Source organism: Dermochelys coriacea, chromosome 1 (assembly GCF_009764565.3).
Source record: "Dermochelys coriacea isolate rDerCor1 chromosome 1, rDerCor1.pri.v4, whole genome shotgun sequence".
NCBI classification, from domain to species: domain Eukaryota; kingdom Metazoa; phylum Chordata; order Testudines; family Dermochelyidae; genus Dermochelys; species Dermochelys coriacea.
Genome location: NC_050068.2, coordinates 117752795 through 117769039, shown reverse-complemented (window position 1 = coordinate 117769039; position 16245 = coordinate 117752795). Strand labels below are relative to the sequence as shown.

The following is a 16245-nucleotide window of genomic DNA, read 5'->3' as shown; positions in this document are numbered from 1 at the left end:
TTACAGGAGGTGGTGCTCTTTGTACTGCAGTCTGACCTGACACACTTTGAGGCAGGACTAAAAGTTCCAGTGTTGAAGGGTATGGCAGTGCCACAGACTAGTTCTGAGGAAACCCTAAAAGCTGGTGCTGAGGGAGTTTAACAATCCCTCAAAACTAGGGCTGTTAGAGGCACAGCCCTGTCTTGTTGCTTTCAGCAGCAGCCCCTCTCAGAGTGGATTCTCTTTTATGGTACTGGAGAAGGTGACTGCTTCCAGGCAACTGATCTATCACATCATTGCTTAGTTCAGGTGGGTAGCAGGACTAACTGATTGTGTGAGGATATTTAACTTCAGGAAATAGATTGTGTGTAATGACCCAGCCACTCCTGTTACTATGCATCTGATGATGTGAGCTGTAGCTCACAAAAGCTTATGCTTTAATAAATTTGTTAGTCTTTAAAGGTTCCACAAGTACTCCTGCTCCCACCTAGCTTCAGAAGGATTTCATGCCCCAGGGCAGACAACTGAGGAGGAGGAAGTGGGAGAGGCTATATAGGACTTGAAGCTGGCTTGTTCTTTCAGGGAGTAGGGATGTCTTGCAACTCTCAGCTAGGATCTGAACCCAGATTTAACAATAAAAGACTACCACTTCTGCATTCCTATCAACACGTAAAGAAAGCAAGTTTTTCCTAGTATTGAAGTCAGTGTTGAAACTCTAGCATCTTTAGGAAAGAAGGTGAAGAGCCAGTTGTACGTAAAGCAAATGAAAAGCTAGCTGGAATAATAAGGTAAAGCAGTTAAGGTGTGTTTATTTTTTTAATACCATTATATTTAATGAGCCCATACAACTTATGGGATTTTAAGGGTTTTTTTAGCAATAACTTCAAATACACACTTGAATTCAACATTTTCTTAAATAGTTTAAAGTATACAATGAAAAAAGTTTGATGTGCTGAAGCCAATCAATGCAACCAAGTTTATTAAAAAGTTAGCAGTAGGGTTGCCATTATCAAAGTCAAACAGTTTGACTGAGTAGTAGTTTACTCATTCTGGTTTTGCTCAACATCAAGTCTGAGCAAGTTATTTCTGGGGATTAAATGTTTGCCTAAGCATTAGACCAAAAGCAGCCCTCTGTCGCCAATCAAAGGCAGTCCCACCAGTGGACTCAACACGAACACATTAAAAACTTAACAGGAAAATGATAATTTTAATATCAGATGATTCCACTTGGTGACTGAAAGAACAAGAAACCTTCAACTGGTAACTCAGTGAGCAAGTTCAACTAGCAATTACTTGCAGATAGTCTATCAAACATCAAACTTAATTCAGTTAAGTTTGACTTAGGGCTTTAAGAAAAAAACTAAAGCTCTCACAACTACTTACTGAATTAATGAAATACAGTAGGAGTTCTGCTTTCTCATCCTGTTTTTCAGCCTGAAATATATTTTAATTAAAAATGCAGCAATACCATGTTGTAGATGGAATACAGTATAAGTGATATACCTACTAAATTAGATCCCTGTCCAATTAGAGTATAGGTGGACTTGTTAAGTTCCCTGGTGATGAGTTCCCTTATACAGATACATGCAAGCAATCAAAGGTATCCTACTTTAAACAATCTTGGGTCAAAATTTTGCCATATGGCAAGTTATCCAAGAATAGAGTTCAGTACCCAGTTTGAATACATGAGAACATTGAACTTGATTTATGTGCATCATTTATATTTCCAGTTCTGGAATCTTCACACCATGTCACCTGTACAAGAGAAGAGAATATTAAGTAAATAGCACAAAGGGTTTGATTATGTAATTTAGAATGTTATTTTGGTACAGTGTTGGAAGTTGTAGAACTGATGAAAGGGAAGAGACTGCTAGTTGTGGCTGAAGTCAGACAATGGAAAAATAGCACTTGTTCATTTAGCTGCTGGCTGTCACATTTCTGATCTGTAGGGCAGCACCTGCCAAATTCCACCATACTGCTAGGTTGAATCTACTAAGAGCACTGTCATTTTCTCCCAATTTAAACTCCAGTTGCTCATTCTGTTCCCAAGGGCAGAAGAGTTGATCTGATGATACTCCCCTATTGGATAACCTCATGTCTTCCACCAAGAAGTAGTTCTGCATTAAATAGCACATGTTGAAAGTCACTGATGGAAGCTATATACAACCTCCCATCTCTGGTAACTTAGATTTTCTTAAATCTCCACAATGAGTCCTGCCCTTATGATCTGCAGCGCTCTTATTGTTTGGAGCTTTCTGGAGCACAATTTCCCAATTTTGCCAAATGCTGTGGAGTGGTTCTAAAGTGCTGACATTAGGGCACATTTATTCTTTGTAGCCTGTACCATATTTGGGATTAGGTTCCACACACTGAATATGCCAGCCTTAATTTATTGTACATCTAGTCTCAAAATTGCTGGCATTATTAATAGTAAATTTATCAAAAACTCTCCTCTAAAGAAAAGAAGCCTGCTTTGGGGTTATACAACCATCCTAACCAGAGCTGGCAAAGCAACCAACTGCAGCCATCACCAACATTGCTCTCTAGACAGTCAACACTCCAGAAGGCACAATTGTTCCATTTTACAGAGGGAAAAAGTGAGGCAGAAGTCACAGTAAACTAGTGGGAGGTCAGATGAAAGACCTTTCACACCACAAAATTAGCTTATGTAACTCTGACAATATAATAGAGGCCAAGAAGTTGCAAGGATTCAAATTGGGATTTGAGGTTATAAAAGGTGCTAGAATTATAGTACTAAATTTAAAAAAAAAAATAAAATAAAAGGGCTGTGAAAGGGATATAAATCTTCATGGTTTTCAAGGTTTTACACAACCTCTAGCCATTGATAGGTTAACAGGAAACTTTCCCAGGTGGCAGGTTATCCCATACCTATTGCAGGGGTTTTGGTACCCTGTCTCAAGCATCTAATACTGGGATAATGAATTCAAAAAATAAGGCCAGAATAGACTAGAATCATTCTAGTCTGACTATCTGCTTCACACAGGATAAAGAACTTCATCCAATAATTGCTGCATCAAATCCATAGCTTAATGGAACTATAGCATACCTTTTAGAAACAACTAGTCTTGACTCCCCCATGTAGGTACTGCAGACCATGATCAATTTATGTCAACCTTCTCATGGATAAATTATACTGAGACTAAAAAAAAAAACCTCAATTTAAAAAGGCATATTTTCCAAACCTTAGATCTTTTTATAGCTCTCTTCTGAAGGCTTTCCAATTTGTCAACATCCTTTTTGCAGTGTTGACACCAGAACGGGACACAGTATCCCAATAATTCTCACTAATGCCAGATACAGAGGCAATACCACTGCCTCACTCCTACTTGTTTTTCTAAAAGATAGGAATTACCTTAAGTTCTGTAGCATGTGTTACAAAAGCTCAGACTAGATAACAGTGATCCATTCTGGCCTTGGAATCTATCACTTTATATGCCCAAGGATCGTGTTTACCCTCTTAGGTAAAACATCACAGTGGGAGCTCATGTTCAGGTGACTACCTTGTTTTCCAAAGATATAGTCAAATCTTTTGTGTAACATACATTACTTGTTCCTAGATGTATGATCTTGCATATGGTTGTATTAAAAAAAACATTCAAATAAGCACATCTTACCATGTGATCAAGGGCCAGTTATCACTCCACCAATTTGTCACCTACAGGTTTTACCAGTAATGATTTTATATTTTCTTCCTGATCACTGAAAGATACTGAATGACACAGGGCAATGAACAGACTCCTGTGGGGTCTCATTAAAACAGTCCCATTGGGTGACTATTCTCCATTTACATTCCCCCCCCCCCCATTTTCAGTTAACTATATTTTTAATTCATATAATATGAGTGGTTGAATTTGAATAGTACTTTTTAAAAAAATCAGTATGTCATACAGGACTAAGTCAAATGCCTTACAGAAGATGAAGTATATTTTATCAGTTATTTAATCAAGCAAATCTGAAATCTTATTTAAAAAAAAGTTCTTAGCCTGTTTTCCATTAAAAAAAAAAAATACTGATTGGCATTAGTTACACTGCCTTCTTTACTGATTGTGTCCCGTACCAGTATTTTCCTGATACTGTCTGGGACTGATGTCAGCCTAACCTGCCTGTAATTTCCCAGGTTCTCATTTACCTTTAAATACTGGCACAAACATTTTCTCCCTTGTCCTCTCTCTCTGTCTGATCCAATATGGCAATTCCTGTGTTCTGGACAGGCAAGATCTCTCAGTTATCTCTCTCAGTTAATTCTAATACTGTTTAGCCCATTTATGTAGAGAAGTGGTTCTCATTTTTCATTTGCGGACCCTTAATTTCAAATGGAGGGGTGGACCCCTTTGGAAATCTGAGTCTACAGACCCCAGGGTCTTCAAACCACAGGTTGAAAGCCACTGATCTAGAGGTCACTTTACATAGTAACACTAGACTGGTTATCGACTTATGACAAGGGAAATAATGTATTTCAGGAGGTTTCTGACAGTCTTTTGCTACCGTTTGAAGTCCAGAGAGGGTTTTCTTCCACCACCTGTGTTTCTCCACCTACCTCTAGAAAAGTGGTTACTGAGGTCAGACTAATAATTCGCTTCAGGGAGACTTTGTCATTGTGCTTCCAAAAGAGAGCAAACTGCTTATGGAGACACTGCAATTCGGCCTTTTATTGTCATCATTCCTCAGCAACACAGAAGTCCTTACAAAGCTTGGCATAGCAAAAGAGGAGGATACCTTATGATCACATCATATGATATTGTTACTGATAATTAGAATTACTATAAATCCTGAATGAGTTATATATAATCAGCTACGAGGGACACCGTAACTATTCTCACAGAAGCTGTGGATTCTCAACACCTTTGAACAACAACAAGGTGTCAAGCTGAGCACTCAAATATTGGGTTGCACAAAATTAATGGACATTTCTGAATTTGTCTGCAAGTGACTTGGCTATGGTTTCAAAAAGTCAGTGGCGGAGCTAAAAACATTGCCAGGAATCCTTGATACCACATCTAAGCTCTACAAGACAACACCTCTAAATCAGTCAAACTTAATATTTTGAAACAGCTTGTCAATGGTTGGTTGGCCCTTTAAGGGAAGTAAGGGCCATCTTATCTGCAACAGGCTCCTGTAAGAGAAGTCAACCCACACCCACCAGGACATAATTAAATCTAAGATGGCTGATTGGTAGCTAATTAGCCTGATAAAGAGTTACCAGGGCTCAGCTGGGGGATGAGAGTGTTCTAGAAACAGGAAGCTCCTGAGGAAATATGCTCCCAGGAGAGTCACCAGAGCAAGGAGTCCAGAAGGTGCACTTCTAGGGACAAGGAACTCCCAAAAAGTGGCAGAAAGCCCAGCCTGTCAGGAACTACACACTGCTCCAGAGAAGAGCTGCAGTTGATATAGCTCTGCTGACCCTTGGCTCTGGGAAAGGATTCTCCTCAGATAGTGGCAAGAGGCCTGATTCCAGGGAAGAGAGCTGTGCTGAGAGAACTCTGCTAGTACAGGGCCCGGATGGAAGGAAGCACTGGATCCAGGTTGAAATGGATAAACTAAGACTGACCATCTCCCAGCTAAGACTCTGTGGTGACGTTTTACTTGTATTTTCATTTGGCCTCACTGAATGTACTGATGACACATTAGGGGAAACTGAGCCAAGGAAAGTCGGGAGCACCATGCTTGGCCAGCAGAGGGTGCTACAGTGCAGGTATGCTGTGAGCCAGCTTCATAATCTTCCTCTGAAAATTTTATAAGCAAATTTGCAGATGCTTTAACTTTCTTTGCCACATTTCTCTCCAATCTTACATGCTATTCTTCAAGTGAGCAGACAATCTATTCATTCCTTTTCACTTTTTATGGCTTATATATAAGGCCCTACTCAATTCAGGATATTTCAGAAATTGCGGATCCCACAATATTACATTTCCACCTAAATTTTCTCAGCTGTGCCGCTGACAGACAGCAGGGGATCCCAGCCGCCTAAGGGGCTCCTGCTTTCAGCCTTGCACTTTGATTGTAATATAGTTGCAATAAAATGTTTGGTTATCAAAAAAATGATTAGGCATAACAATTCTTGTTTATATTGTTCCAGCAATTTTTTTCTTAAATAGGTCGGTCTTAAATAGGATTTTCCAGACTACCACAATTAAAGAAGGCCCATTATTACTTTTCTGTGATTCCCTACTTCTTGTCCACCACTCAGCCGCAATTACTGGACAATCATCCCACAATTCAAGTAAGGCCTTACTCTTATATAGAAGTTGTACTACTCACCACAATGCTCCCTTCAATGTGGATTCCATGTCTTGCAGATATCTGCATCATCATCATCTGGAGACTCCCAATGTGTCTGATAACTTCCTACAGGCTCCTGGCTGATGAGCTGGAGTTGTGACCCTCTTGACATTTATCCACTAAGAATGTTCAACTTTGTGTTAAGGAAGAGGGAGACGACTCAGTTGCTATATTAGAGAGTAAATTAAAGAGGCAGTGCTGGAAGTAAAGATGAGCTTGCTTTGGAGGCATACTGGTTCCTATGCTTCAAAATTGTTTGGAGATGAGGATGTTAGTTATTAAATATTCCACTTCCCCATGTGCTTCTCAGATAGAGGCATCACAAAAGTTGCATCTGCTGGTGAAATGAGAGAACTATGCCCTGACAATTATTCCATGAAATCTAACCAGGGGGCACTCCTACTGGGTGGAGGAGGAGGGGAAAAGGAGGAGGCAAATCTTAAGTTATCACTACTGAAAACATTTTGGAAAAACAAATATTTGATTATGAACTGTTTGGTAAAGTAAATGCTCATTTTTCCCCCCCCAGTTGAAAACCCCTTCATTTCTGGAACATTCATTCTAAAATAAAATTACTGCTCCAACTGAAGCACAATACAAATTAGAAAAAGGATTGCATATTTTCATTTTCTTAAAAACATTCCAAATACACATTGTTTTAGAAACAAAGTGCACTTCAACAAATGTCTGACAAAAGACACTGTTAAGCAACCTTACAAAGTCTGAGGAATGTACCATATACATTCATTTGTAACATGACAGTACTAAAAGCCTAAGAATTCAACACTTAAAATGTACACAGTATTGTAAACATACATCATTCTTTACAAAACAATTTAGCATTTCCTTATACTATCTATTGTATGCAACTATCTGAACAGGATGTCAAAAGAAGGGTTGATATTTCATCTTTGATGTTTTGGGTTTAGTAATAAGTGCTTAAAAAAACCACACCCACAACTATAAGGCACAATACTGCTAATCTAGCAAAGGAAAAAACTAATGACAACCCCAAAGTCATAATGGAAAATAGCCAAAAGGATTTTCCTAGTTTCTGGGACAAAAGCAAAGATCCCTAGCTTCATAAAAAGATCTTAAGGAGGGATCCCAACTTGTGTACATGGAAATGGGGGCAAGAGTGTAAGAGGGAAATCAGGGAAGTCTAAAACAGAAAAATTCCCTAGCCATAGCCCTTTTCTACTCTGTTTTACTAAGTTAAAGATTGAGAGGGAGGTAACTGACATGAATGCTAGGTAAGTCAAGACGCTCAACACGTTAAAACTATCCATCAAAAGACACTGAAGTCAACTGTTACTGCTAGAAGTTAACGAGATGGAAAAATTTAAGTACTCAGCTCTGAGTTGGAAAACACTAAGAACCAACGATATTAAGAAAGTTGCGATAAATTATTTTTTATCCAGTGGTGGGAGGAGTGGAAGATGTCATGTAATATCAAAGAAATTTGATATTTTCACAATCTATTTTGCATGCTTCTTAAACATCCAGCTCGTTACAGCAAAATGTAATGTTTTTCAAGTACAATTTAATAAAATGTAGTGTTGTAAATGCTTTCAGCTTTATGTACATGCTAAACGTAAACACAGTGTAACCAACATTTATCCATTAAACTTTTTATATTCTGTTCTCTCATCCTAGTCTACATCTTTGTTACAGCCCTCTGGAACACACTGACATTGTAATAATTCTTATATCAGAGGTATTGCATCTTTAATAGGATCAGACAGACTAGTTTTAAAAAATCCTTTTTATACAAAAAATTCTTAGTTATTAGCCCTTTTGGAATATGAACTAGAAAAGTTCTCAAGATAAAATAAATTACATTGTTATTTTTCCCATCAACTAGGCAAAAGTTCATACTAATTAAATAAGAAGTTCTTTAAGCAGTCTAATCAGAGTCTTCCATGAAGTTTTCAGTGGGCATTTCCATTAGACAGATGTTCTCCATGCCGACTATCACTGCCATCCAGGTCTAAAAATTGGGAGTTATAAAATGTAAATCATAATTTGTTAAAATTGGTTATTTAAATATTAATGTGGTAAGCTATTATATTTACTGACGCTATCCCATAAAGAAACAATTTGGAGACAAGTTCTACAGTCAGTCATGCAAAATTCCCTTTGATTTCAATGGCAAAGCAAAACAGTGCACAGGAAATGAAGGTTACTTATAACCAGAATTCGAGATGACTGCATAGTCGCACTTATAGATGTTGTGCCACCTGCTGGCACCTAATGGTAGAACCTTCAAGCAGTGCCAATTCAGAGTGCACATGCACCCCTCCTTTGTGTTTTTGAACATTCTGATTGTGGGGCAAAATACAGGGGAGGGGGCACTGCACCTACCACCACCTCAGTTCCTTCCACCAGTAACTCAGAAAGACCATAACAGGGCTGAGACAGGGGAAGGGTGCAGGGGAAAAAAAAACCCAAAAGCAGTTACTAACCTTATGCCTAAATAAATTTGTTAGTGTCTATGGTGCCACAAATACTCCTCTTCCCCCCCCCCCCTTCTGTAACGGTTATTCTTCTAGATGTGTTGCACATGTCCATTCCACTCTAGGATGCATGTGCCCCAAGCACAGTTGCTAGAAATTTTTCCCTCAGTGGTACCCGTCAGGGCAGTGTGCCTGTAGCACCAGTATAGAGTGCCCAGCCCCCTCAGTTGCTTGTTTCCAAAGAACTCCAACGTAGAAGGGCAGGTTATGGAATGGACACGTGTAACACCTCGAAGAATACTTACGGAAGGCCACCCTGGGACCGCTGCTGGGAACCGCCAACCTGTGACTGCTCAGGTGGTCCCCAGGGCCAGCTGCATCAGCCATTGCTTAGGCAGTCCCTGGGGCCAGCTGCAGCAGCACCGGTGTGGCTGGCTGTGGGCAAGTCCGAGTGGCTGTTTGCAGAGCTGCTCCAGCAGCAGCTGCTATGGCTGTCCTCAGGGCCAGCTGCTTGGGCAGCCCTGGGATCAGCTACACTGGCCACCGCAGAAGTCAACGGAGACTGAAGGAAGTCACGGAAGCACAGAGCCCTAAATGATTGTAAACCGCTCTGCCAAATACAGCGTCCACTCTAGAAGCTAGATCTAGAGCACAATGTTTAGTGAGTGTGCGCACTTACTTTTTAGGTTAGCAGCCTTGCAAATTTCCCTAATAAGAACCTGCTGAAGACAAGCCAAAGATGCTGCTACAGCTCTAGACGAATAAGAGCATACCACACAAGGCACAGGAACTTCTGTTGGTTTCCAGTACTGAAGGATGTACTGTATAACCCAGCTGGAAATAGTCTGAGCAGATATACTATGATCCATATGATTATTAAACAAAACTTCCTAAAACTCTTCATTCTATCCAAATAATATGCAAGACCTCTTCTGGCATTTAAAACATATAATGGAGATTCCCCCTTTATTAGCATAAGGTGGAGAAAGGAAGACAAAAGTAAATCTATTGTCTGACATGAAACTCAGACACTATTTTTAGTAAAAACCTGGGGATCAGATCCAAGAACCACCTTCTCTAACAAAATCTTAAGCGGCAGGGCAGCCAGCAGGGCACTCAATGCACTGACCCTTCTGGCTGTGTTACAGCAGTAATGAAGACCACTTTGATAAATAAAAGCACTCCCTCAAGAGGTTCAAGGATGATCTCATAAAGCACAGATAAAACCAGATTAAGATCTCAAGATGGAATGACACATTAGGTAACCCCTTCATGAATCTTTTAGCAGATTTATGCACAATTGGTGATCTACTACTGACCAGAACGAAAGCTGAAATAGCCATCAGGTGAACTTTTAAAGAATTAGCTAGCTACTCAGATTTAAGTACACTACATATTCCAGAATATAGGGTATGGAAGCTGCCACTGGAGAATCAGATTTTCCTCACATTCAAGCAAGAAATCTAGCCCATTTTAAGTAACACTTTCTAATACACAGTTTTCTAAAATTAAGCAGTATGCTCTGCATCAATGAGGAACGAAACTGCTCCAGACTAGTCAAAGTCTGATAGCCCAGGCTGTCAAACGAAGAAACTGAAGCTCTGGATGAAGGATACTGCCTTGTTGCTGTGACAAGAGATCTGAAGACACAGGAAGACACCTACAATCTGAGAGCTGAAGCAGGTCTCTGTTCCCTTGCTGTCTCAGTTGAGCTAGGGCAATCAATCAATATCATTTTAGCCCTGTCCTGACAAGCCTTTTTCCACCACTTTCTGGATGTGTAGACCTGAGATTTCCAATGCTGCATCAGTCTCATTCAGAGACGATTAAAGGGAGTTACATAAGTGGTAGTCTGCCCACGAGACTCGGGACGACAACCACCTTCCGGGATTGGCAAATTCAAATTTGCAAAGCCACTTCCACTATTTTTAGAAACCTGTTCTCTGGATGAAAACCCTTCCCTTCTATTGAGTCTGGTATGGAACCTATTAAAAGGAGTTCTGAGCTGGACAGAGATTCCATTTAATGCTCTGCTGCAAAACACTGGACTTCAAAGTAAAATCTGGAACCAATTTAGGTTTCAAAGTCAGAATCTGATGGATCTGTTAAGTCTGATGCATGGGATCTGGCACTGCTAACAGCGGCTGTCTTCAGACCCGATACAACAAAACCAAAACAACTTTGTTTCCTAGCAGGCAGTTAGCCCCTCTTTTAATCAACAGTGCCAGGGGGACGTGGGGGGAGAAGGGAAGGGGCATGTGGGCAGCAGGTTGGGTTTGGTGTCTTCAGCAAACTCCCTACCTGGCTCCACGCCTCCTTCCCCAAGCAGCAACAGAGTTTGGGTGTGAGAGTGGGCAGGGGCACAGGATGGGGTGAGAGAGGCTCTGGGTGGCACTTACATGGGCAGGCTCCCCAGAAGTGGCGACATCCCCCCCGCCCCACCACCAACTGCTAGGAAGAGGCAGGGCCAGGCAGTGCTGTGCGCTGCTGCCGCAGCTCCTGGCCAATGGGAGCTGCGAAGCCAGCGCTCTGGGCGGAGGCAGCATGCAGAGCTGCCTGGCCACGCCTCTGCCTGGCAGCTGAGCAAGGGGGATGTCTATCATTCTTTAAATTCAATTTTCCAAGTCTGGCATGATTTCAGCCTGAAATAATTTGATTCCCAATCTTCCAGGTGGCAGAAAATGGTTCTACTCACTAAAGCCATCACCTCAACACCACAGTATTGAGTGTTCTGAAGTAAACTCAAGAATGAAGAGTTTTCACTCTAAAGTTCCAAGTAATAAAATTAAAGGATTATCCAAATGATTAGTGAAGACTTGGTTTTATGGGAAGTATGAGTGAAGGTGAGTGAATAAGGGTGTTATGCTGGGAAGTTGTTTTGATCTGTGTATGGGTTAACCTTTAACCATTGGGCCAAATAATCCCCTATCTATGCAGCCTCCCTCATACAACCAATAAATTGTTGCGTACAAATTAGCTGTAGAGAAAGGGTGGTGAATGGTTGAGGGATAATGATATCACAATGGTCTAGGACACTTGGCATGGCAGATACATGTTTGACTAACTGAAAACCCATGCTATCACATGGGTGTAATTTGTAAAGGAAAAATGGCTGAGAACTTAAATATTGGATGTTAAACCACAAAATCCACTGATACTGAATCTGATAATATTCTAAACAAAAAGAGCTTCAACCATGCTTGTAAATTGTTTCCATCGCTTCACACTCAGACAATCTAGGTTTTAGAGTGACAATCCTGGAATTATATAGATTACACATTGATTTTAAACATATTACATTGTACTTACCAAGTAATGCTGTCGTTTCACCTGCATCCTCTTTTAAACTGTTACACTGTAACACAGATTCATTAGTTGAGGAGGCTGACAAATCGCTTACTTCATTTCTATCGTCTTCTTGTAAAGCAATACTCAAACTTCCTACTGATACGCTGCCACTTATTGATTCAGATATTGGAACTTCAAGTGCCTCTTCAGGGTCACCCTTCAAAAGTAGACAAAATATTCAGTAAACAATTATTTAGACATCAGAAAAACAAGTTTCTAAGGACTCTACAAAAGCAAAAAAAACAAACTTTGATTAACCTTTACATATTGAATTCATTGAAGGAAACCTATTTGCCCTTCCTAATACAGTAACTCCTCACTTGAAGTTGTCCCAATCAACATTGTTTTGTTGCTGATCTATTAGAGAACATTCTCCTTTAAAGTTACACAATGCTCAGGGTATCCCCCTCCCTTGGCCCCCCACTTACCCATCTCTATAGAGCAAGGGGGACACACAACAGGGCTCAGGACGGAGGGAGCTTGCTGGTAGAAGCTGCTGTCTCAACTTGCTGATCTACTTAAAAAGGCAACGTACTTAGAGTAGGGTCAGCATATTTAAAGGGGCAATACTCATCTCTCTCTCTCTCTCTGTACCACTCCTCTAGAGATCTCAATACATAGGGGCACTTACCTCAGAATAAAGTGGCGTGTTTAGAATGGTGTCTGGGATCTTTCCACCCTCTGACTTCACCACCTCAACCAAGCTTCACAATCATCATTGCTGTGTACAGTATTAAATTGTTTGTTAAAAAATTATACTGTGTATGTATATACACAAATATAGTTTTGCCTGGTGGAAAAAAGTTTCCCTGAGAAAAAGTTTCCCTAACCCCCCATTTACATTAATTCTTATGGGTAAATTGTTTAACATTGTTTTGCTAAAGTCACATTTTTCACAAACATAATACACACAAGGGGGAGGTGAAATAAGGTTGCACGATTCCCCTTAATTCTGGCATTTCCTAAACTTTCCAAGTATCAAATTAAAAACTAAAGCTACATTTTTCAATGCAAGTGAACAAAACACATTGTGAGTTGTTTGGGTCCCCCCCAATATTTGTGCACTTTGTTTCCAAAATCAATAATTCACGATGGGTGACTCAGTCAATAGTGTAAGTTAGCAAGACTATTACATCAGAAAGTTTTTAACTTGACAAATGGGGTTCCTTTTTATCAAGTGAATTTAGGGCTGGAACAGCCACGTTGGGGACCAAGGTCCTTCATTTACAAAACAAGCACACAAAAACAGGAAATGGAAGTTAAAGTTCCTCCAAGCTATTCTAGAAGTTTTTAGATTTATGAAAAGTTCAGTTCTCTCAAGTTACTTTCTTACTCTCTCAATCTCTGCAGAAGATACGACACATTGAAATGGTGATCTCTGTAATGAGAATGCTCATCTACTTTAAATGGACTGATCACCAGATAGGCAGCCACTTAGAGTCAGATTGTAACTTTCCATATTATCAACTTGAGTGGGGTTTGAACTTGTGATGTGTAACTAGCTATCCATTGTGAATACCTTAATGAACTAGAGTTTGCAACTGACGCATTTCCTACATTCACCTTTGTCAAGCAAAGAAGAGACACATCTGATCAATAGGAGAGAAATAATATGTTGGGATGGTCATGCGTAGAGTATCAACGTCAATCCCAAAAATCTGAACTCAGATACACTAATAATCACAAAGACCCATTATTTTTTGTTAATTTCTATCATTAAGTAGAATTAGGGGCTTCAACTATATGGATGATATAAAAACAAGAGACTCTAATAACTTAGTTTAATTCTTAACGTAGCTTCCAGACCAGTCTCCACAACAATGGAATCTTTAGGCCATATGGTACAACCATTGCCTCATTTTGCATAATGAAATCATGTAGACAAGCAGATCTAGAGTTCTACTGCTTTTCTTAGAACTCTGACAAGACATAAGTAGAGCATTAGATGAAGTCACAGGCCTTATAAGTATATTGTAAGGTCTCCAACAATTCCAAACAGTATTCTTTTGTTTATAAGAAAAGCTAGTAAAAAAAATGCAGGCACTTTATGAAAAGAAGATCCCAGACACCATTCTAAACACACCACTTTATTCTGATGGTAAGTGCCCCTACGTACTGAGATCTCTAGAGGATACCACATGTATCTTCATCTCGCTTTGCTGGCACTCTGGGAAAGCAATGAAAGCACATCATTTCTACGAGTTAAGCCAACTACTGCTAAAGTTTTTCAGGAAGGTTTTGGTGAACCCTGATTCAGTTAGAGAGACCAAATGTTTACTCAGCATATCTGGGAGCATACAGACCCAGTTAACTAAATTTGTCCGGCTACTTGAAAAATTTCAAGGACTCAAAAAGCAAAAGGGCCCTTGAGGTCCCTGTAAGCTGAAGCATGGAACTGACTTGCCTACAGCTGCACAGTTGTAGAAACCACTTCACTTCTCTTCGTCAGTTTCCTCCCCCCTCTGTAAAATGGGGATAAAAGCAGTTACTTACCTTTCAGTAACTGTTGTTCAAGGTGTATGGCATACGTCTGTTACACTGCTGGTGTCTGGCGTACCATGCACCCATGTCCGAGTTTTCTCTAGAAGTACCTATGGGGTGGCACTGCCCACACCAAAACTCCTTATGATCTGAAGTGAGGCTACAGGAGTGAAGCCACCCTGCCAACTCAGTTCCTTCACAATGGAAGCCGATAGCAGACTTCAATGTACTGGAGAAGGAGATGGTGGGGCGTGTAATGGACAAATGCAACATCTCAAAATGAAGAAAAAATTACTTTTTTTGAACTGTAAGTGCTTGGATATGTCCATTACACTGTAGGTAACTCAGAACCTGTTATCCCAACCAGTAGGGATCAGTCTCATCAGAAGGGGGAACTATATGACCACTTTTCCCACATATGCATCCTCCCTTGAAGCAGCTGATAGTGCACAATGCTTGGGGAACGTATGAAAAGAAGGCCATGTTGCCGCCCTATAAATGTTGGTAATCGGCATGCGCTACAAAGGCTGCGGAGATCAAATGTGCTCCGGTCATGTGTCCTGTCAACTTTTCAGGAGGCACTACCACTTTGACAGCATAACACTGCAATGCAGCTAAGAACTAAAATTTAAAATAAAATAAAAGAAATAAAATGGAAAATTAAACATCATGGGATTTAAAGAGTACCATTAGATCAAAACAAAGCACTGAAGTATTTTTGTTCACAGGGCACACAAAAACACTCAGACCACTGACAGAAAGAAGGAACTGAAGGGTAGGGATGGCTCCATCCTTTATACCCTCACAGTGCTCAGGTGTAGGTAGGGCTATCCTTGTGGGTACCTCCAGGGAAAACTCTCCGGCACTGGTGCACCCTACCCCCCAGCGTAAAGGACATATACAAACACTCAAAGAATGAAACTTTTCCTACTTCAGAAAGGTATTACAAGATAGTTAATTAGCCCTTTGTCAAGTGTAATATTAAGGATGAGTATTATAAATCGTTACAGATTACTCGTTTGGGTTCTTGTACCACAGCCATCACTGTGGTATCTACATATCTATCCACACACACACACACACGAGATAATCTGGAGAAACAACTGCTCTGAATTTTTAGACAGGTTGGTGTGCAGTCTTGCTTCCTATTTTGAACGTCTGCAGTGTAGTTTTAACTAGATAAATATGTAACTCACCCAATATCCCAGAGCTCCGATGACATCTAGTTTGCACATTGGACAAGTTCCGTGGTCCAACAGCCAGGGGTCAATGCAGGTCCTATGAAAGATATGCCTGACAAAAAACAAAGTACACTTGGTTTTAATTTTTTTTAAACTAAACTATGATTTATTCTTTCAGAAAGCCTATTAATTTTCTAGTATGTCCATCTTGAGGTTATTAGATACATTCATGGGTGAACCTTTTTAATCTTAGTAGTCATTCAATATATTAACCTATCTGTCAAAGTTGGAAGGCAATGGACAAGTATAGGATATAAACACTGAGGAAGATATTCTGGTTGATGTGAAACTGGGAGACAACCTTAGGGAGAAAAGCCCGGTGAGACCTGAGCTGAACCTTGTCCTTGTGGAACACTGTGTAAAGGGGCTCCGATGCAAGGACCCTGAGCTCCGACACTCTCCTAGCTGAGGTTATCGCCACCAGAAATGGCATCTTGTAT

The 16245-nt window shown here is 40.3% G+C and overlaps 1 protein-coding gene, 1 long non-coding RNA gene and 1 other non-coding gene across 4 annotated transcripts in view; 1 reads left to right on the top strand and 2 right to left on the bottom strand.

Moving 5' to 3' along the window:
- Window positions 1-772: 772 nt before the first annotated feature.
- Window positions 773-16245, bottom strand: part of RNF149 (ring finger protein 149) — a 34607-nt gene continuing 19134 nt past the window's right edge. Inside the window, exons 5-7 of one of the 2 annotated variants that reach the window (XM_038406834.2) lie at window positions 15761-15857; window positions 12045-12240; window positions 773-1734 (exon numbers count right to left, since the gene is read on the bottom strand). In XM_038406834.2, the coding sequence (XP_038262762.1) occupies window positions 1721-1734; window positions 12045-12240; window positions 15761-15857 (307 nt within the window). In that variant the 3' untranslated portion in view covers window positions 773-1720. Of the gene's footprint in view, window positions 1735-7802; window positions 8270-12044; window positions 12241-15760; window positions 15858-16245 lie in introns of those variants that run through there. The other variant, XM_038406818.2, reaches the window with a different exon arrangement.
- LOC119857644 lies at window positions 1728-6984 on the top strand. Its single transcript, XR_005293653.2, has 2 exons — window positions 1728-5692; window positions 6096-6984. It is a non-coding gene; the product is annotated as an uncharacterized LOC119857644 (long non-coding RNA).
- LOC119850241 lies at window positions 4554-4669 on the bottom strand. The gene has a single exon (XR_005290779.1). It is a non-coding gene; the product is annotated as a small nucleolar RNA SNORD89 (small nucleolar RNA).